Below are 19,609 nucleotides of genomic sequence, written 5' to 3' on the forward strand. Positions count from 1 at the left end.
TTCTCTCTTACTATACTCCTTGAGAGAAGGCACTGGAGTGTTTTGTTTACTTGGTTTGTTGTTGTTGTTGTTATTGTTTTTTAGGGGTTTTTTGTACCCTTAGTTTTAGGTACTAGGCACAATTAGCATAAAGCCTGGCACATAGTAAGTGCTTAATAAATGCTTGTTAACTAAGTGATTCTATGAAGTCAATAGCACCTTTGTCTTTAGTTTGGATTAAAATCCAAGAATCCTAGGTGACTGAGGGGGCAGAATGTCACATGTATGGTCAGATGTGGTTGCTGTAGTGATTGGTTTTTATTTTACTATTTTTCTATGTTACAATAGAGTGTTCAGTTCTAGGGGCAGGGAAGAACAGAGTTATATACAGAATTTACAAATACTAGCCAGATGGAGAGTTTAGAATTATTTAAAAGCAACAGGCACTGATACCTACTTTTCTTTTTTTTTGGTGAGGCAATTGGGGTTAAGTGACTTGCCTGTCACCAAGCTAGTAAGTGTTAAGTGTCTGAGGCTAGATTTGAACTCAGGCCCTCCTGACTCCAGGGCCAGTGCTCTATCCACTGTGCCACCTAGCTGCCCCTGATACCTAGTTTTTAAAATGGTGACAACTCCTTCAACAAGCCAGAGAAAGACCACTGAATCACAGAGCCTGAAGAAACCTCTGAGATGACACGATTTCCAGTCTCCTTGGCCTCCTGGTCACCCTCCTCCTTTTACACACAGTACAGAGGATGTCAATGGTATCATTTTCTTTGCACAGAATATGAAAAAGACCCAAAGGCATAAAAGGATTTGTCATAGATGAGTAACAATTTTGACAGCTGGGAGCCATCTGCTTTCAGTCCCCTCCAGAGTGCCATGTTTACTTCAGTTATCTAGGAATCTGGCTAGCTACTATTAATCAACACACAATTTGAGATAGCAGATAGAATGCAGAGGTTGGCTTGAGGAAAACTTGAGTTTAGATCCTACCCTGTGACACTTAATAGCTGTACAGTCATGAGCAAAAGTCATTTCAGTTGATATATATTTATTAATAGCAATTAATTAACATTTATTATTAAAGTCATTTGACTTCTCAGACCTTCAGGCAACTTCCTTGGACTTATCTACTAAGTCATAGAGGGCTTGCCATGGTGCATTGATGGAGGGGTTCTTATATCAGCAGGTCTCCATACTGATAAAATCACAGATTTTATTTACTATTAGTTAAAACTGGCATTTGAGTAAACCAAGTGGACTAATTTGGTCAAACCAGTGTCATCCTATAGGGGATTACCCTCACTCTACTTCTGCTTGGAGGATTTAGTGTAGGGGTCAGCAAACTACTCTATTTAAAAATGTAAAAAAAAAAAACAACCAAATCTAAGCTAGAGGACTATACAAAAATAGGCAAAGGGCCAGCTTTGTCTACAGAGGTAATTTGCCAACCCCTCATCCAGTGGATAACCATGAAAGATAACAAAAAATAGGGTCTGGATTCCAAATGAAAATTCACATTGCATCTCTGCTTTTATGTCTTTGATAAGCTTTCGTTCTATGTGCTCTAAGAAGTTTGTCTGAAAAGAGATCTGGGGATTTTAGTGGACCACAAGCTCTATATGAGTAAACAGTATCACATGGTCAAAAATCGAATGCAATCTTGGTTTCTTTAAGAGAAGTAGAATAAGGAGGTGATACTTATTGGGTAGGAGTTCCATAGCTAGTACGGATCTCAGAGCCTGTCTAGTCCAACAACCTCATTTTGCAGGTAAGGAATCCAAGGCTTAGCTAGATGGCACAGTGGAAAGAGCACTGGACCTGGAATCTGGTAAACCTTAGTTCAAATCCTGCCTTAGACACTTACCAGCTGGATTACTCTGTACAAGTCATAACCTCTGAAGTCTCCATTTTTTCATTTGTTTGTTTTGTTTTGTTGTTGTTGGGTTGTTTTTTTTTTTTTTTTGCAGGGAATTGAGGGTTAAGTGACTTGCTCAGGGTCACACAGCTAGTGTCAAGTGTCTGAGGCTGGATTTGAACTCAGGTCCTCCTGAATCCAAGGCCAGTGCTTTATCCACTGTGCCACCTAGCTGCCCCCCATTTTTTCATTTATAAAATGGGGATAATATTAGCACCTAGCTCCCAGGGTTGTTGTGAAGATGAAATGAAAGATTATTTGGAAAGCACTTTGAAAGCCTCTCTATAAATGCTAGCTACTATTAAAGGCAGGGAACTTAAGTGACTTGTCTATGGGTTAGTTGTGCAGAAAGCATCAGAGGAAGGATTTGAACAAGCCAGGTAACTCTGTAGCCACTGGTTTTTTTTCTGCTATACCACACCACCTAGTTAGCATGCCGAGTCCTACTGTAATATCTGGAATATTGTATCCCATTCTCAGTACCACAACTTAAGGTCACTACTAAGATGAAGAGTATCCAGAGGAAAGCTAACAGGCGAACAGGACAGGGAAGGGCCTTGAGTCAATGCCTTAGCAGGACAGGCTAAAGGCACTGATAATGTTTAGTCTGGACATAACTGTATTAATGCATTCCAAAAGCTAGCATGTGGAAGAGGGGATTGAAATTTGTTCTCTTTGGCCCCAGAAGGCAGAGCCGGGAAGGTGCAGAGAAGGGAGTGTAGGCTGAATGCCAGGGAAAACTTCTCCATGATTGTTGGTGTTCAGCTGTTTTTTAGTCGCGTCTGACTCTTTGTGACCCCATCTGGAGTTTTCTTGGCAAAGAATCTGGAGTAGTTTACCATTTCCTTCCCAGCTCATTTTCTGGATGAGGAAACTGAGACAAACTGGTTTAAGTGACTTACCTAGGATCACACAGCTAGTAAGTGTCCGAGGCCAGATTTGAACCCAGGAAGATGAGTCTTCCTGACTCTAGGCTCGGTGCTCTATCCACTGAGTCTTCTAATTACTCATTATAATTAGATGTGTCCAAAATAGACATGGCCTTCCTTAGGAAGCCTACCCCCTCCACTTCAAGCAGGGGCTGGGTGACCACTAGCCTGCTGTATTATTCCTTTCAGATGCCTTCCAGGTATGGACTGGACTCTGAGATCCCTTTCATTTGTAAAATTCTTGCATGACTCTGTGTGTGACATGAGCCTCTGTTTGAGTATGCATCTCTAGCTAGAGTTTTATTATCAACGGATGATATTTTTTGCTAGTGTTGAATAGCTGCTCATGTTTTAAAGGAAAGTTCTCATTGAATTTACAAGTACCCTTCTTCTCTAGAGAGAACTTGTCTGAAAAAGAGTAATAACATTTACAACCAAGATGTCACCCATTACAATTCTATATCTCTGATGTTATGAAGTGTACCTCCTTGGATGAAGTTAAAGGCAGCAGACATGCATACATGGACTTTAATCCCCTACTCCCCTTTTTTTTCCTCAAGGGGAAAGACAAATAGCATTTAATTGCTAATGAACCTATTTATTAATACTTCCCTTTGTACTTTCCAGGAAAGGTGGTCTTTGGGGAGCCTATAGCTGCTAGTCTTGGAACAGATGGGACTCACTATTGGAATAAAGAATGGCATCATGCTGCCCACTATGTCATGGGACCCCCGCTAAGACCAGATCCTTCAACTCCTGATTTCCTTATGAACCTACTGGCTAAGTAATCATGCATGAGACATCATGAACACTGTGCCCATGTAAAGTGTTGTAGTGGAGACAGCAGGATAGAACAGGGAGAATTTGGAATTAGAAGAACTGGGTTCAGATTCTATCCTTGCTAATTATTCATTACCTTTGTGGCCTTGGCCAAATCCCTTAATCTCTTTGGGACTCAATTTCCTCATTAATAAAAAGAGGAGGTTGGATTAGATTTTTAATGCTCCTTCCAGTTCTAAATCCTGTGATCATATTCAATTCAATCCCATCAGTATTTAGATTTCCACTGTGTGGTAGGTATTGGGAATACAACAAAAATAAACAGGATCTATAGGATCATAAGAGGCAGCTAGATGGTATAATAGATAGAGCATTGGCCCTGGAGCCAGGAACACCCAAGTTAAAACCTGACTTCATATACTTACTTTGTGACCCTGGGCAAGTCACTTTGTGTCTATCTGCCTTGGTTTCCTCAATGATAAAATGAGAATAAAGATTAGCACTTATATTCCAGGGTTGTTGTGAGGATCAAATGAGATTATATTTGTAAAATGCTTAGCACACAGTTCCTGGCATAGAACAGGTACTTAATAAAAATGTTTATTCCCTTCCCTTATATAAGTTCTATACAGATTTTCAGTTAGTCTACCAGGTGTGGGTTGGAAGGTGTCTATTTTCCAATTGCAATAGGTCAAACACTTTTGCTTCTCTCCCTTGAATCTCCCAGGTTTCACATATTTTAACTGCCCATATGGTGTTTGGAATAATCAAGTGGTCTGGGAAGACCTCCTATTAGAGTTTTCAAACTGATGTATGCACACCCCTTCTGAATTTAAAAAAGCAAAACAAAACAACCAAAGTATCTATTAAGGACCTGTTCCTTTTAAATTTTATTTCCATCTCTCTCTCTCTCTCTCTCTCTCTCTCTCTCTCTCTCTTTGGTGAGGCAGTTGGGGTTAAGTGACTTGCCCAAGGTCACACAGCTAGTGTCAAGTGTCTGAGGCCTTATTTGAACTCAGGTCTTCTTGAATCCAGGGCCAGTACTCTATCCACTGTGTCACCTAGCTGCCCCATCTCTCTCTCTCTCTCTCTCTCTCTCTCTCTCTCTCTCTCTCTCTCTCTCTCTCTCTCTCTCTTTTTAGTGAGGCAATTGGGGTTAAGTGACTTGCCCAGGGTCACACAGCTAGTAAGTGTCAAGTGTCAGAGGTTGGATTTGAACTCAGGTACTCCTGAATCCAGGGCCAGTGCTCTATCCACTGCGCCACCTAGCTGCCCCCCCATATCTCTTTTTAAAAATGTTTTATGCCCTATGTAGGGTTTTTTAACCTGAAGTCCAAAGATCCTTTTAAGGGGGGTTGTGAACTTGGGTGGGAAAAAATTACATCTTTATTCTTACTAATATTTGACAATTAGCATTTCCTTCAAATATTTAAAAACATTATCCTAAGAAGGATTTCCTGGGCTTCACTGGACTGTAGAAGGGGCCCCTGACACACAAAAGAGATAAAGAACCCCTGGGCTATAAACGTTCTTTTTGGCATTTTATTGTCTAAATATGAATTTTTCATTCCTAATAATACCAATTCCTTACAATTATCTAGATCTTTCCAGTTTTTGAAGGGCTTTCACAGAGATTTTTTTTTTCATTTCATCCTTACCAAAATCAATAGATCTACCAATCAATTAGTATTTATTAAAGAGCTTAGTACGCACTAGGTACCATACTGGACCCTGAAATAATCCCTACCAGAAAGAAACCTCCATTCCAGTGAAATGTCCATACATGTCATCTACAAGGAAGGGAAATGTGAGGAGAACAAGGTTTTACTAAATGCCTGTGATGTGCCAGTCTAAGCACTTTATAAATATGATCTAACTTGATCAACAAGAATACAGTTAAGTATTTACAGAATAAATATAAAGAGAATGAATATAGGTATATGCAAAGACCTTAGCTACAAGGTGATTTTGGAGGGCGAGCACTGGAAGTTGGAGGTGATCCAGGAAGTCTAAATAAAGAACGTGTTGCTTTTGATGTATCTTAAAGCCAGAAAAAAGCTCCCCAAACTTGAGAGTTAGAAGGCACTGATGCTATAAAGTTGATAAAACTGATATTATTATCCATAATTTCCATACAAAGAAATAAAGATGAAGAGATTTTATGAGTTTCCCAAAATCATATAACTGAAAATGAATAGAGGGTGAGATAAGAGTTCAGGGATTTTAATTCCAATCCTAGTGCTCTTCCTACTATATTGTGCCTTTTTCCAACAGGATTACCTAAGAGGGTGACATACAAAAGGAAAAGATAAAAATTCAGAACTAAAAGATGTATCTTTCTGTTCTTGGTGAAGCCTAGTATTCCCAGTTTGGTTATTCTCAAAATGGCTCAGGAAGAGTGAAGACACTGGGGAGGACCATTGGGACACATTCCTTAAAAGGTCTAGGTTCTGTGCCTCTTCATTCCCATGTCTTGTCTCTTTACAGTGGCGATCTTACCACAACTGGGACGGACAACTGCACTTTCAACACTTGCCAGAAAGCCCTTGGGAAGGATGATTTTACCAAGATCCCTAATGGGGTCAATGGAGTTGAGGATCGAATGTCAGTCTTATGGGAAAAGGGTGTGGTAAGTTTCATGAGATCATGCCCAGGCGGCCTCTGTCCTCCAACTTGTAGCTCAGAGACCAGGATAGATTAAGCCTTCCCATAGAAGTCCTCTACTAGTTTCTACAGGGGTATGAAAATTAGCTCCCTCTGTTATAGGGAAAGCTAGGGCACAGATTTCTCTCTTGCACAGCTTGGGGGCTGTAGTGTCTCATCACGAAGAGCTGTTAGAAGTTAATTAAGCTAATTATAGAGCAGATGATGCTAAGTATGTTCAAAGTCTTTGAGGTTATAGGGCCCTTTGGCCTTGGTTTTCAGAAACTTAAACCCTAATGTATCATTGGAATAGGGACAAGAAATGACAAAACAAGACTCAAATGAAACATATTCTTCACAATAACACTCTCAGGAAACCCGCAGAGATGGCCTGTGGGACTCATGGATGTTGTGACTTGCAGTTTAAAAATTATTGTCTGCAGACACATATAAGTGATAAACCCAGCCTTAGAGCATGAGCCTATAAAGTCTCATTCCAGAGATTTAAAAATAATAAAAACCCAATTCACAAAGGATTCAAACTCAGGTCTTTCTGATTCCAAGTCTAGCTCTCTAGCCATTTCAGCTTTTTAAACTTGTAGTTTTGACCACAAAATGGGAACAATTTAAGCTATGTCTGCCTAAGCGTACTCTATATACAACAAGAAGTTTTCCACTTTAGAAAAATTATAATTGGGGGGAAAGGGAGTGATATGCTTATCTAGTGAGTTGGAATATTTATGGCACTTAGGTGGTGAAGTGGATAGAACACTAGGCTTGGAATCAGGAAGACCCAAATTCAAATTTAGGCTCAGACACTTACTACCTGTGTGACCATAGGAAAGTTACTTAACCTGTCTTTGCCTCAGTTCCCTTAGCTGTAAAACTAATAATAGCACCTATCGTCCAGGGTTGTTGAGGGGAACAAATGAAGTATTGTTGTTTTTGTGGGACAATGAGGGTTAAGTGACTTGCCCAGGGTCACACAGCTATTAAGTGTCACGTGTCTGAGGTTGAATTTGAACTCAGGTCCTCCTGAATCCAGGGCCGGTGCTTTATCCACTGTGCCGCCTAGCAGCCCCTAAATGAAGTATTTTTAAAATCATAATACCTGTCACGTAACAAGCTTCCTTCAAAACCCCTTCTGTTCTTGACTGCAAGAGCAACTTCCAAATGCCCTCCTCCAATTTGGTAAGGGATACTACCCTTTTCTTTGCTGTTGTCATGACAACATCAGCTTTTTTCATTATCATCAACTTTAATTATGTGGCATCCTTCCTATTTATAGATTAATTTTCATTGATACCATTTCAGTTTAGCAGTTCCTTGATAATGCACAGAGGATGACATCATTCCCATTAGGACCATGCCTCTGGGTCACCTTGAATGATGTCTGAGGTCTCTAGTAGGCAAAGAAGCGTAATTGTGGTTTGTGGGTTTTTTAAAGAACACTTACAGAAGATGGCATGTCACCATTTCAGCATCTTCTTTTTCTGGTCTTTTCCATAGATTGATGGATTGTTCCTCTTACTTTGGGGGCTGTAGCCATCTGAACCCTGACTGTACTTTGGGCTTATACATAGTGGGCTTTCAAGGAAAAGGCTGGGCCTTCCTGGAAAATGAGTCATGGAAAAATAATACATTTTTTTTAATCAGAGGAAAGAGGATTTCAGCCATCCTCATTCATCGAATTACTAGGAAATGATCATTTTAATAAAAATGCAAAATATTGCCAGTACAGGGACTGCAGATGTTATTACTCATGCTTAGCTGACTACAGATGCAGCTTCACTATGATTTTGGTAAACGTGGGAGACAGCGAGATTATTTTCTTCCAAACTGAGACTCCTTATAAACCAAAGACATGCGATTCATCAGTGTGGGCACTCTTGACACTATTTTAGATCCTAGACCCTCAGATGCCCTAGCAGACAGGGTTGTTGTTATTGTCAGGTTTCTTATTTGTTTCTTTGTTTCTGTGGTCAAAAAAATTCATCATTCTACAGCTAATTGGATAAATAGGCCTCTCTGGGTTTAGCCAGGCTGATTGATCCGCAAATTCCAGGGTTGAAGTTTGTTGCTTGGCCCATGTTTGGAACTTTCCCAGATTTATACTGCAGTGGTTTGTAATTTCTATCTCCAGCTCATTTTATAGATGAAGAACTGAGGCAAACAGGGTTTAGTGACTTGGCCAGGGTCACTCAGTATCTGAGGCCAGATTTCAACTCAGGAAAAATTGTATTGGCAGAATGAAATCATAGCATTCATGACACAAAAGCAGTACCCAGAGGAGAACTTATATGAAGAGAAGAGCTAGCCATTGACTTGGAAAGCTCAAGACCGTTGTACTTAGGAGACAATTCATGATGTAGCAGAAATCAAACTAGATTTTGAGCCCCGAAGACCAGAGTTCAAGTCCCAGCTCAGCTTCTTATTGCCAATGTGCTTGCAGATTATTTGGATCTCAGTTTCCTCACTTGTAAAATGAAAAGGTTGGACTAAATAATCTCCAAGGTTAAAAGAAACTAATTCCTGAAGCTGTTGTTGTATTCCATTATCTGAATCATTGTTGCAGTTGTTTGAGACTAATTAACAACCCAAAGTAGGCTGAGCACTATAGCATAAAATATTCTGGAAAATATAAATGGTTAATGGTTCAAATAGATAGAACACTAGACCTGCAATCTGGGAGATTTCAGTTTGAATCCTACCTCAGACACTTAATAACTGTGTGACCTTGGACAAGTCACTTAACCTCTTTCAGTCTCAGTTTCCTCACCTGTAATATGGGGATAATAATAGTGCTTATTCTGATGAGATTATTATGAAGATCCAATGAGATAAAATATTAATTTTAATTAATAATTAACTTAGTCATATTCATACTCTCAAAATCTCATATTTTTGCTAATAGGGGATTGTCATCATATTTCCTTATTGGAATGATTTCTTTTTCCAGCATAGTGGCAAGATGGATGAAAACCGATTTGTTGCTGTTACTAGCACTAATGCTGCTAAAATCTTTAATCTTTACCCAAAGAAAGGAAGAATTGCTGTAGGATCTGATGCTGACATTGTTATTTGGGATCCAAAAGCAACAAGGTAAGGTAGTCGTCCACATACTTTGGGGCTTTTTAGGGGACCTGGGAAAGGAGTTGTTCGCCATCATTCAACCAAGCAATTGATGAGCATTTAGGAGAAACCTCCTGTGTACCTGGTACAAGGGTAGGCATTATAGGGACAAAGACAAAACCAGCTCCTGTCCTCCAAGGGTTTAAATTCTACTTCAGGAATTCAACGTGTTCACAAATAAGTAATATAGGACATGTAGAATGTAAATACAAAGTGATGGGGGGGCGGAGAGGGAAGGTAGTTCTCAATAGAAAAATGAGGAAAGAACATAAGAAGGAGATTGCACTATCTGAAACACTAATGGATCTGAAAAACTAAGGTTCAAAGAGGCAGAGATCAGGAAGTAGAGAAGAGCATGTCAGGCTTGAGGGACAGATTGTGCAAAGATAAGAGGTGGGAGCTGGCACGTCCTATAAATCCTGAAGATTTTTAATTAGATCGTATGGGGTTATCTCCCATCATGTGATAGGTGTAGAGCTTCTCAGACATTCTGAGACCTTACATTAGAAGAAATATATGGAGAAAACTTAGACATGTTCATTTGTATTTTATTGACTAAAATAAGTGTCACATGACGTTTCCCAGAAATTTGTTGGTGGGTACAATGTATATGAATATACTATGTTGTGATTTATTCAAAGACCTGCACACAGTCCACTAACTGGGGAAAACATGGAATAGGGACTGCAGCTTTATTAATTTACCTTATCAAGTTTCTAATAAACAGGACAACAATGGCAAGCTTCACATTTTTTCATGGGCTTTAGTGTTCTATTATTGCTAGAAAGTTAGAAATGTTTGAACAAATTTTATATAAATAAATATGGGACCCAACAATGGTAGGCTGTGCCATTATTCAGTAAATTACTACATTATTGGGCAAGTCACTTAACCTCTGTGGCCCTCAGTTTCCTCATCTATAAATTAGGGCAATGAATTAGATGGCTTCTGTGGTTCCTTTAAGTTTTAGATCTGTGACTCTTTGAAGGTCTGTTATAAGTGATACTGTAATAGGCACTGTGGTATATGACAAAAGAAATTGAAGGCAAGGTCCCTATCTTCCAAAGAACTTACTGATGAATTCCTATTGTTAGATTACAGATATTCTATGATTAGGACTCATTTTATGTAGTTGATTGAGGGGTCGGAGTGGTGACATCATCATTTGTCCGCTGATCAACCAACAGAATAGGTCTATGTTTGCCTGATGATAAGACCTGACATTGATGCAAGACAGTTCAAGACATTTTCCTTTGAAATACCTCTTTGAATAGAGACCAAGACATGGCTACATGGAAAGATCACTCAATTTGGAAATAGAAAATTTGGATTTGAATTCTGACTCTGCTGCTTATCAACTATGCAACTCTGCACAAATCAAATCACTTGCCCTCTCTGTGTCTCAATTTTTTCTAGTCCAATAAATGAAGGGTTTGGACTAGGTCAGTGGTTCTCAAACTGTTTGGTCTCAGGGCCCCATTAAATTCTGAAATATTATTGAGGACCCTATAAGGAGTTTTTGTTTATGTGAGTTATAGCTTTTGATAATTATTGAATTCGATATTAAAATGTCCTACTATTGGGGCAGCTAGGTGGCGCAGTGGATAGAGCACCAGCCCTGGATTCAGGAGTACCTGAGTTCAAATCCGGCCTCAGACACTTAACACTTACTAGCTGTGTGACCCTGGGCAAGTCACTTAACCCCAATTGCCTCACTTAAAAAAATGTCTTACTATTGTTATAAAAATAATTTTGATCTGACCACCCCTTGGAAGGGTCTTGGAGATCCCCAGGGGTTCCTGGACTACATTTTGACAACTGCTGTGCTAGATGATCCTAGAGGTTACTCCTAGCTCTACAAGTCATGATTTCCCCAACCTGGTAAGAAGTGCATGTAGTTGATAGACCACAATAGTTGCATGATGCTTCTAGCCTTTAATGAAACACTTTAGTCTATTTTTTTTTTTTGCCAATCCTGTGATTCATGCTATGAAATATAAATGGCATAAATGTGTCATTCATAAAAATGTCTAAAGGTGCTAATTGGGCAGCATTCAGTGCTCCAGTTATTTTCTTAACAGTCAATTTCAAAATCAGAGGGTATCAGTCACAATAGACATAGATAATCTCTATGGTACCTTGCAAATCTGTGGGCTATGAACATCAATGTGGCATGAATGCTGGACCTGGAGTAAGGAAGACCATAAATCAAAGCCGGTCTCAGACACTTAGCTCTGTGACTGTGGGAAAGTCACTTGGCCCCTTCTTCAGTTTCCTCATCTGTAAAATGGAGATGGTACTAGCCCCTATCTCTCAGGGTTTCTATGAAGATTTTTTAAACGGGATAATATTTGTAAAGCACTTTGCAAACCTTAAAGTGATAAAGAAATACTATCTATTAGTATTGTTATCAATGATAGTTAATATTATAGAATAACTCTCTTCAAGGACAAGATCTACTTCATTTTTGACTTTATGTCTTGTTTGTATGAAGTGTGCATTTAGGGCCTCATATGTCATATTAGCGAATCTATGTTTCCCCAAAGAATCACCATGTGGTTACATTCAAATTATCTCATGGTCCTAGGGAATAAATCTTTTTTTGCAGGGGGAAGGGAAAAGAAATACATTTCCCTAAACTCACTATTTTAGTTCTTCAGCCCCAACCAGTTCAATTACATTTACACAAATGGGACACATAATAATGACACTTTTAGGTCTTAAACATGACTATTTATTTAGCAAGAATAAAGAATCATACCATTATAGGTACTCATGTATTAAAGCAAATGTGGGAATAATGCATACATTGCAATTCACACATAAACCTGGATCACACTCTTCCACCAATATACTCAGTATCTGTGGGGGAGAGTGGGCACACAGAAATCTGTCAGGAAGCACATGGAGGAGGAAAACCCGTGCTGCAGGGTAATTCCCAACTGTACTGCTGGCTTGGATGTTACTGGTCTTACATACAGAAACAGCTGCATCCTACAAAACCACTTCTTTGCTAACTACTGGTCTGCTGTTCTTTAGTGCTCTCTAGCTGGGCATATCTTATTCTCTTCTGGACCTGGTGAAACAGTGGCAAAAGCTCTTTCAATTTACAATTACCCTTACAGGGGTATTGAGAAAATGTTATACTATTGAGTTGGCAGTCAGTTACCTTTAAATCAAAGAACTGCAAATATCCCAAGGCAGACTCTCTCTGGGCTATATAGATAAGACAAGCCAGCTTATAAAATGGGAATAACAATAGTTCTTGGGGCAATTTGATGGAGCAGTGGATAGAGAGCCAGGCCTGGAGTCAGGAAGACTCATCTTCTTGAGTTCAAATCCAGTCTCAAACACTTACTAGCTATGTGACCCTGGGCAAGTCACTTAACCCTGTTTGCCTCAGTTTCCTTATCTGTAAAATGAGCTAGAATAGGAAATACTAAACCATTCTGGTATCATTACCAAGAAAACCCCAAATGGTATCATGAAGTGTCAGATGTGACTGAAAGGACTGAACAACAATAACCCCTACTTCTCAGTGTTGCTGTGAAGATTTAGAAAATGGGATAACATGTGTTAAACATCTGCTCACTGGGATATTGTGTCATTCAGTGAGATTGAAACAAATAGAGCTCAGAATAAAACACCTTAAGTTTGGCTCTATGACCAAGGATTCTAGTCACTTTGTCACCTACCACAATTCTTCATCGTCTGGTTACATCTCAGCATCTCCTTGACAGAATGGCTACAATGCCCATGTTTAATATTCCTTTCCATATTTACTTCATAAACAAGAGAAGACAGCAAGAACAACTGGAGGTTTTGACAAGCTTCACCTTTCCCCCTGAAGGGCACCAAAGGGCAATAGCTGGAACTGAAGCTCTTTTTTCAAACAAGCTGCACTCTTGATTCAACTAATCAGAAACTAGAAGCCAAAATTTTCTTGTCAGCTGAATATTCCTCTTTCTGATTGCTTCAAACAGGGGTGACAAGGGTGACTTCCCACCCTCTTCTGGGTCTTTCTTCTCTAGCTCAGTTCTTCACAATTGTCTTTGCCACACACTTTTTTGCCTTAAATCAAAGCATCCTGGTACTCAAAATTCATCCAGCCTTTCCCTATGAGGTTAAAAACTCAACAAATCTCTACTATGAAATCAAGTTCTTATTTAATCATCCCTTAGTCTCCAAACAGATATGTGAGTTTTTCATCTTATGAGTTTTATCCTCTTAAGTCTTAAAACAATTACATGCAAATGAGCTGAGGGACCACAATGTTCAGCAGCTAAAACCATTAATCAGTTTTCAAAACAATCCTCCATTTCAGTCTCCAAGACTCAGTGTCTTGCAAACTGTTTCTTCATATTCACATTTCACTAGTTTTTAAGTAATAAAAGTTCTTTCTCTGACCCTTTAATCCATCAACCTGTTCATATGCAAACCAGGCATCACCCTACATCCTTTGCAAAGTTATTTAAGACTTTATATATTTATGCTACAGTCTTTTTCTGCCCCAAACTTCTAAAATGCTAGCTGAAGATTGTGTTTCTTTATACACATATTTAGCCAGTTTTTATTAAACCAGAGTTCTTTTCCTACTCTTTTCAGGCATCACACTTCTGTTATGAAAGATGGCATACCTTATATCCTTTACCAATTGATTTAAATTCTTTCTTTACACAAAAGTACCTTTTCTGCTTCTCTCAGCATCCGACTGGTCCATAGGAAAGGGCAGTGTCTCAAAGGGACAGTACTTTGTATTTTAACCACAGGACATAGCAGGTATTCCATTGTTGTTGTTTGTCCTTCATTATCAAAGAGGACCATGACATTAGGGTGATTTCATGACTTGCAGTGAATTGGATTTAAGTGAGGTAGGGCTATGGAAGGTCACCAAGCTCACTCCCTCCTCCAGAGCCATCTGGGTCCACTGGCAAGATATACACCTTGACAATTGGAGATGGCACTGGATGTTTGAAGTAATCTGGGCTGTGACTTGCCCAAGGTCACACAGTTAGTAAGTGTCTGAGGTAAGATTTGAACTCAGATTCTCCTGACTTTGGGGCCAGTGCTCTAGACACTGTGTGCCCTAGCTACCTCAGGTATTTCATAAGTTTTTGTTAAATGAATGATTGCTGAGCCAACCATTAGAGGCCTGATTGTCCAGTTGTTAAATTAGCTCAGTACCTTCCATCTTACATTTTGGCCATGACCATGATCTGGAAATCCCCAATGGTTGAGGCTATTTATACTTACCTTTTCTATTCATTATTAATGCTCAAAAATTTTTGTTTTTAGGAGGGAGATTAAAAATATTAGGTAGACAAATAGTTTGGGCTAATTTGTGGCCTTGAGTCAGTTTATTTTTCTAAGCAAGCTTTTCCATTTCTAATGCTATCATATGATACACATTGGGAGCTAGCCAGTAGGAACCTGGCCCAAGCAATGTCTTTCAGAGTTCAGGTGGTTTTGTGAGTTGCTAGGCCCAGATAAGGTTTTTGAAAATGGTTTGTTTGGCTTAAGGAGATAACAGTACTCTCTCGGAAAGCACAAGATATTTTTGAAAGTTATCTTTCCTACAATAGAGGAAAGAAGCAGTGAATGAAAATATTAATCTAATTTTAAAAATAGTTCCTAGATGTAGAGGAATAATTCCGTTTTGCATATGTACAGTTCTCAGTCCTTTGTCAGGAATGCTTTCCCACACATGCTGTCATTCGGTATGTGGTAGAGAGGAAAAGATCACTGGATTAAGAGCTGGAGGACCTTGTTTGAGTGCTAGCTTCACTTGTGTGATTGGTAATTCACTTCTTTCTGAGCCTCAGCTTCCTCATTTAACAAATGAGGAGGTGGGATCAGATGATCTCAAAGGTCCCTTCTAGCTCCTAATGTATGAATGTAGGACGCTCACAGTGATACTCTGTGAAGTAGGTATCAGTCAATTGAGCATTTATTAAGTGCCTACTGTGTATGGGACATCATGATTAAGAATACAAAGAAAGGCAAAAAATAGTCCCCTCTCTCAGGAAGCCTACAGCCTAATGGGGGATACAATATGGCAACATGTCATGTACAAACAAAATCTGTACAAGATAATCAACAGAGGGAAGGCACCAACACCAAGATGGTTTGGGAAAAGCTTTGGGATAGAAAGTGGGATTTTCAAAGCTATCTATAGTCATATGAAAAAATGCTCTAGTTCGCTATTGTTGGGACAAATGCAAATTAAAACAACTCTGAGGTATCACCTCACACCTATCAGAGTAGCAAATATAACAAAAAAGGAAAATATTGGATGTTTGAGGGGATGAGGGAAAACTGGTATGCTAATCTATTGTTGGTAGAGTTCTGAATGGATCCAACCATTTTGGAAAACAATTTGGAATTATGCCCAAAGGGCCATAAAACTGTGCATAAGGGGCAGCTAGGTGGCACAGTGGATAAAGCACTGGCCCTGGATTCAGGAGGACCTGAGTTCAAATCTGCCCTCAGACACTTAACACTTACTAGCTGTGTGACCTTGGGCAAGTCACTTAACCCTCATTGCCTTGCAAAAAAAAAAATGTTACATAAAACTGCATAACCTTTGACCCAGAAGTACCATTGCTAGGTTTATATCCCAAAGAGATCCCAAAAAAGAGGAAAAGACCTATTTGTAGGAAAATATTTATAACAGCTCTTTTTGTGGTGGCTAAGAATTAGAAATCAAGCCCATCAATTGGGGAATGACTAAATAAGCTGTGGTATATGATGGTGATGGAATATTATTGTGCAATAAGAAATGACAAACAGGATGATTTCAGAAAGGCCTGGAAAGACTTGTATGAACTGGTATATAGTGAAGTAAGCAGAACCAGGAGAAAGTTGTGCACAGAAACAGCAATATTATTTGATGAAGAACTGTGAATGACTTAACTATTCTCAACACTACAATCATCTAAGACAATCCCAAAGGACTAATGATGAAGTATACTATCCATCTCCAAAGAAAGAACTGATATTGATGGAACATAGTCTGAAGCATGCTATTTTTCACTTTCTTACATTTTTTCTTTTATTCAAATTTTCTTATACAAAATGTCTAATATGGTGATGTTTTACATAATTGCACTGCCTTGAGGAAGGGGGTGGGATGGGAGGGATAGAATTTGGAACTCAAAACTTTAAATAAAAACGTTTATTATTTAGAAAAAAAAGAAAACAGAGATGAGAACTAAACTGGAGAACAGAGGGTAAAAAATTCTTGGAGTTGGGAAATGGGTTGTCTTGTGTGAGGAACAACAAGGAAGCCTGTGTCATTAGATCACAAAGACATGGGAAGTGTAAGATATAAGAAGACTGGAAAGGTAAGAAAGGGCAGGTTCTGAAGGACTCTGAATGCCAAAGAGAAAATTTTATATCGATCTTGAAGCTGATGGGGTGCTGCTACAAGAGTTTATTGAAGAGGAATCTGGAAGGGAGTGAATGGCATGGTCAGACCTGCTTTAAAAATAAAGCCCAGGGGCAGCTAGGTAGTGCAGTGGATGGAGCATCGGCCCTGGAGTCACGAGGACCTGAGTTCAAATCCGGCCTCAGACACTTGACACTTACTAGCTGTGTGACCCTGGGCAAGTCACTTAACCCCAATTGCCTAAAAAAAATTTTAAAGCCCATTTTGACAGCTGATGAGAAGATGTATTGGAGTTTGGAGAGACTTGGGGCAGACAGATCAATCAGAAGGTAATTACAATAGTCAAGGCATGATTTGACAGGGGACTGTGGTCAGGGTGTTGGCACCATCTGATTGATGAAGAAGCTGAAATGCAGAGAGGTAAAGTGTCATTTTCAGAGCTAAACAGTTATGGGGTTGGGGTTGGAACACCATTGATTCCTAATCCATTATTCCTATGACTATATCATGGTGTCTCCCTTTAATAAAAGCACAGGAACTTTATTGTAAATTTAAGAAGGTGCTCAAAGGAAATCAGATGATGTAACAACAAATGAGATCAACAAAATTTCAATCATTTTTTTTTAAAGAAGCCACTCAGTGTTTAGTTTAAGTGTAGTAACAGAATGATTCATGTTTGTTGATCTGCTAAAGAGCTGATAATTTTTTTGTATGCAAATATGGTTGGTATTCTCATATTGTGAAGGAGTCCAATAAACCTTTCTCTGTCATTTTTATTTAAATTAGGTCCCAGAGTCTTTGACATTGATGACTAACCACTATTCTTTAGGACCTCTCTCACTGCCTTTAATTTCCAAATTAAGTTTGAGTATTTCGTTCCTGGGCATTATCTTCCTTATACAATTGGACCAGGAGAAATGGCCTGAACTGTGAATAATGCACTTACTTCATTTACCATATATTGTTACTTTGAGGGTATTTATAGACTGTGATTATGTCTCTTTGAGTCATCTGGTTTCTGGACTACATAAATTTAGATCCCTTCATTTCTCACAAGTTTCAGCTACATTTCAATAACATTGCTTTGTCCTTTGTTTCTCTCCTCCAGTTTTAAGTGTTCTTTCTGAATTGTGTGTCAAGATCCAGGTGTATTTCCCTCCCCAAATGTACCTTAACCCCTACCACCCCCCCACCTCCTCAATCTATATATTACCTACCTTATTCTCCTCTGAAATTTTCTTCAATTTATATCTAAGAACAGGCTTAAGGGCAAACTCAGAGTTTATGTAGTTTTCTGTTTTCCATTCATCCCTCTGGGTTTTAAATCCTTTCTAACTTAATAGTTGTCCTCTATGCAATGATGGTTAATGAAAATCAAATATTTATGTTTCCTTATGTCTAAGTTTTGGAGTAAACATAAGCAAAATGTTTAGCTTTGTAGTGCTCATCGTCTTTTTTTATACATAAATACAGACACACACACACACACACACACATATATGTTATAGGTATAAGCAGTGTTGTTTGGTGAGCAAATCTCTGAAATGTAGTGTGAGATTTAAAATTGGATACAAGAGCATTAAACTCCCCTTTAACCTTTCCCTTATTTATCTCCCAGACCAGTAAGTGGAAGAAGCCTCTGATCTTTAGTTAGAGCTTTTATTGTTTGGGAATTACAAGGTGATATTGACTAGAGAGATAGGAAAGTAGAAATACAAACAAATAGTCTTAAATCTAAGCTTAGTCTATATTCTGTATAGAACTCACCAAAAACCCGTATAGAACTCAGCAAAAACCCAAGGCCACCTCTGAGGCTGAGAACTGCGTCAAGCACATGCTGTTACAGAGAACCGGGCTGAGTCGAACCTCAGTCAGCGTCTGTGTGTGCAGAGCAAACCCACAGGCAAGGAGAGTGGAAAAAGACATCACTTCCATTCTCCCCTTGCCTTTCAAGCTTGCACCCCGGAAATGGAGTGCTTAGCAGACGGACTGGTGGTTCGTCACGGTCTCCTCCCCAAAAGGGTGGTCCTTCGAAAAACTGGCTTCTTTCAGTTATCTCTAACTGACTGTTAAAAAACTTTGAATTTTTCCCACAGTAGGGAGGGGACTGATTTGCATTGACAGAGGAGTTTTCTCATCTTTAGTCTTATCTGACTCTTTGTGACCCCATTTGGAGTTTTCTAGGCAAAGAAATTGGAGTGGCTTGCCATTTCCTTCTCTAGCTCATTTTACAGATGAAGAAACTGAAGCAAATAGGGGTGAGTGACTTTCCCAAAGGGTCACACAGCTAGTGTCTGAGACCAGATTTGAACTCAAGAAGATGAGTTTTCCTGATTCTAGGCCTAGCACTCTATCCACTTCACTACCTAGCTGTCTCCATCTGAGTGTACCTATGCTAAAATCAGAGATGCCATTCTAATCACTATCCATGTTATATGATGCATATTTATCTTCATTTACATTTAGTCTCTCAGTTTATGATTTTAAATGCATTAAAATTTGACTTGGTTTCATTATATTGCATTAATTTTTATGATCCAGTCCTTAATTACTAGCCCAAATATTAAATGACACAGATGTTCTGTTCTTATTTCTTGAAGAATGGTAGCATCTCATTTAGTCCCATCCTCCACTTGGGGGATTTGCTAATTAGACATATACAGTATTCCTTCATCAACCAATCAATGAAGCATCCTAGGATTTCTCACATGCCTGCCTGTGAATCTCGTGATATTATATGTAATATTGGATGAAAAGGATATCTGAATAATTATGTTTTCAAGGAATCAGCTTTATGTAATTACAATAAGAAAAGCAGTAAGTTGGGCAGAAACATCT

General features: G+C 39.0%; 1 protein-coding gene across 2 annotated transcripts in view; it reads left to right on the forward strand.

The window, feature by feature from the left end:
- DPYS (dihydropyrimidinase) overlaps positions 1-19,609 on the forward strand; it is a 130,340-nt gene that overhangs the window by 52,691 nt on the left and 58,040 nt on the right. For both annotated transcript variants that reach the window (XM_043977721.1, XM_043977722.1), the window contains exons 5-7: positions 3,457-3,613; positions 6,097-6,238; positions 9,212-9,354. In XM_043977721.1, coding sequence (XP_043833656.1) covers positions 3,457-3,613; positions 6,097-6,238; positions 9,212-9,354 — 442 coding nt within the window. The remainder of the gene's footprint in view (positions 1-3,456; positions 3,614-6,096; positions 6,239-9,211; positions 9,355-19,609) is intronic.

This window comes from Dromiciops gliroides, chromosome 1, assembly GCF_019393635.1.
Source record: "Dromiciops gliroides isolate mDroGli1 chromosome 1, mDroGli1.pri, whole genome shotgun sequence".
Taxonomy (NCBI): Eukaryota; Metazoa; Chordata; class Mammalia; order Microbiotheria; family Microbiotheriidae; genus Dromiciops; species Dromiciops gliroides.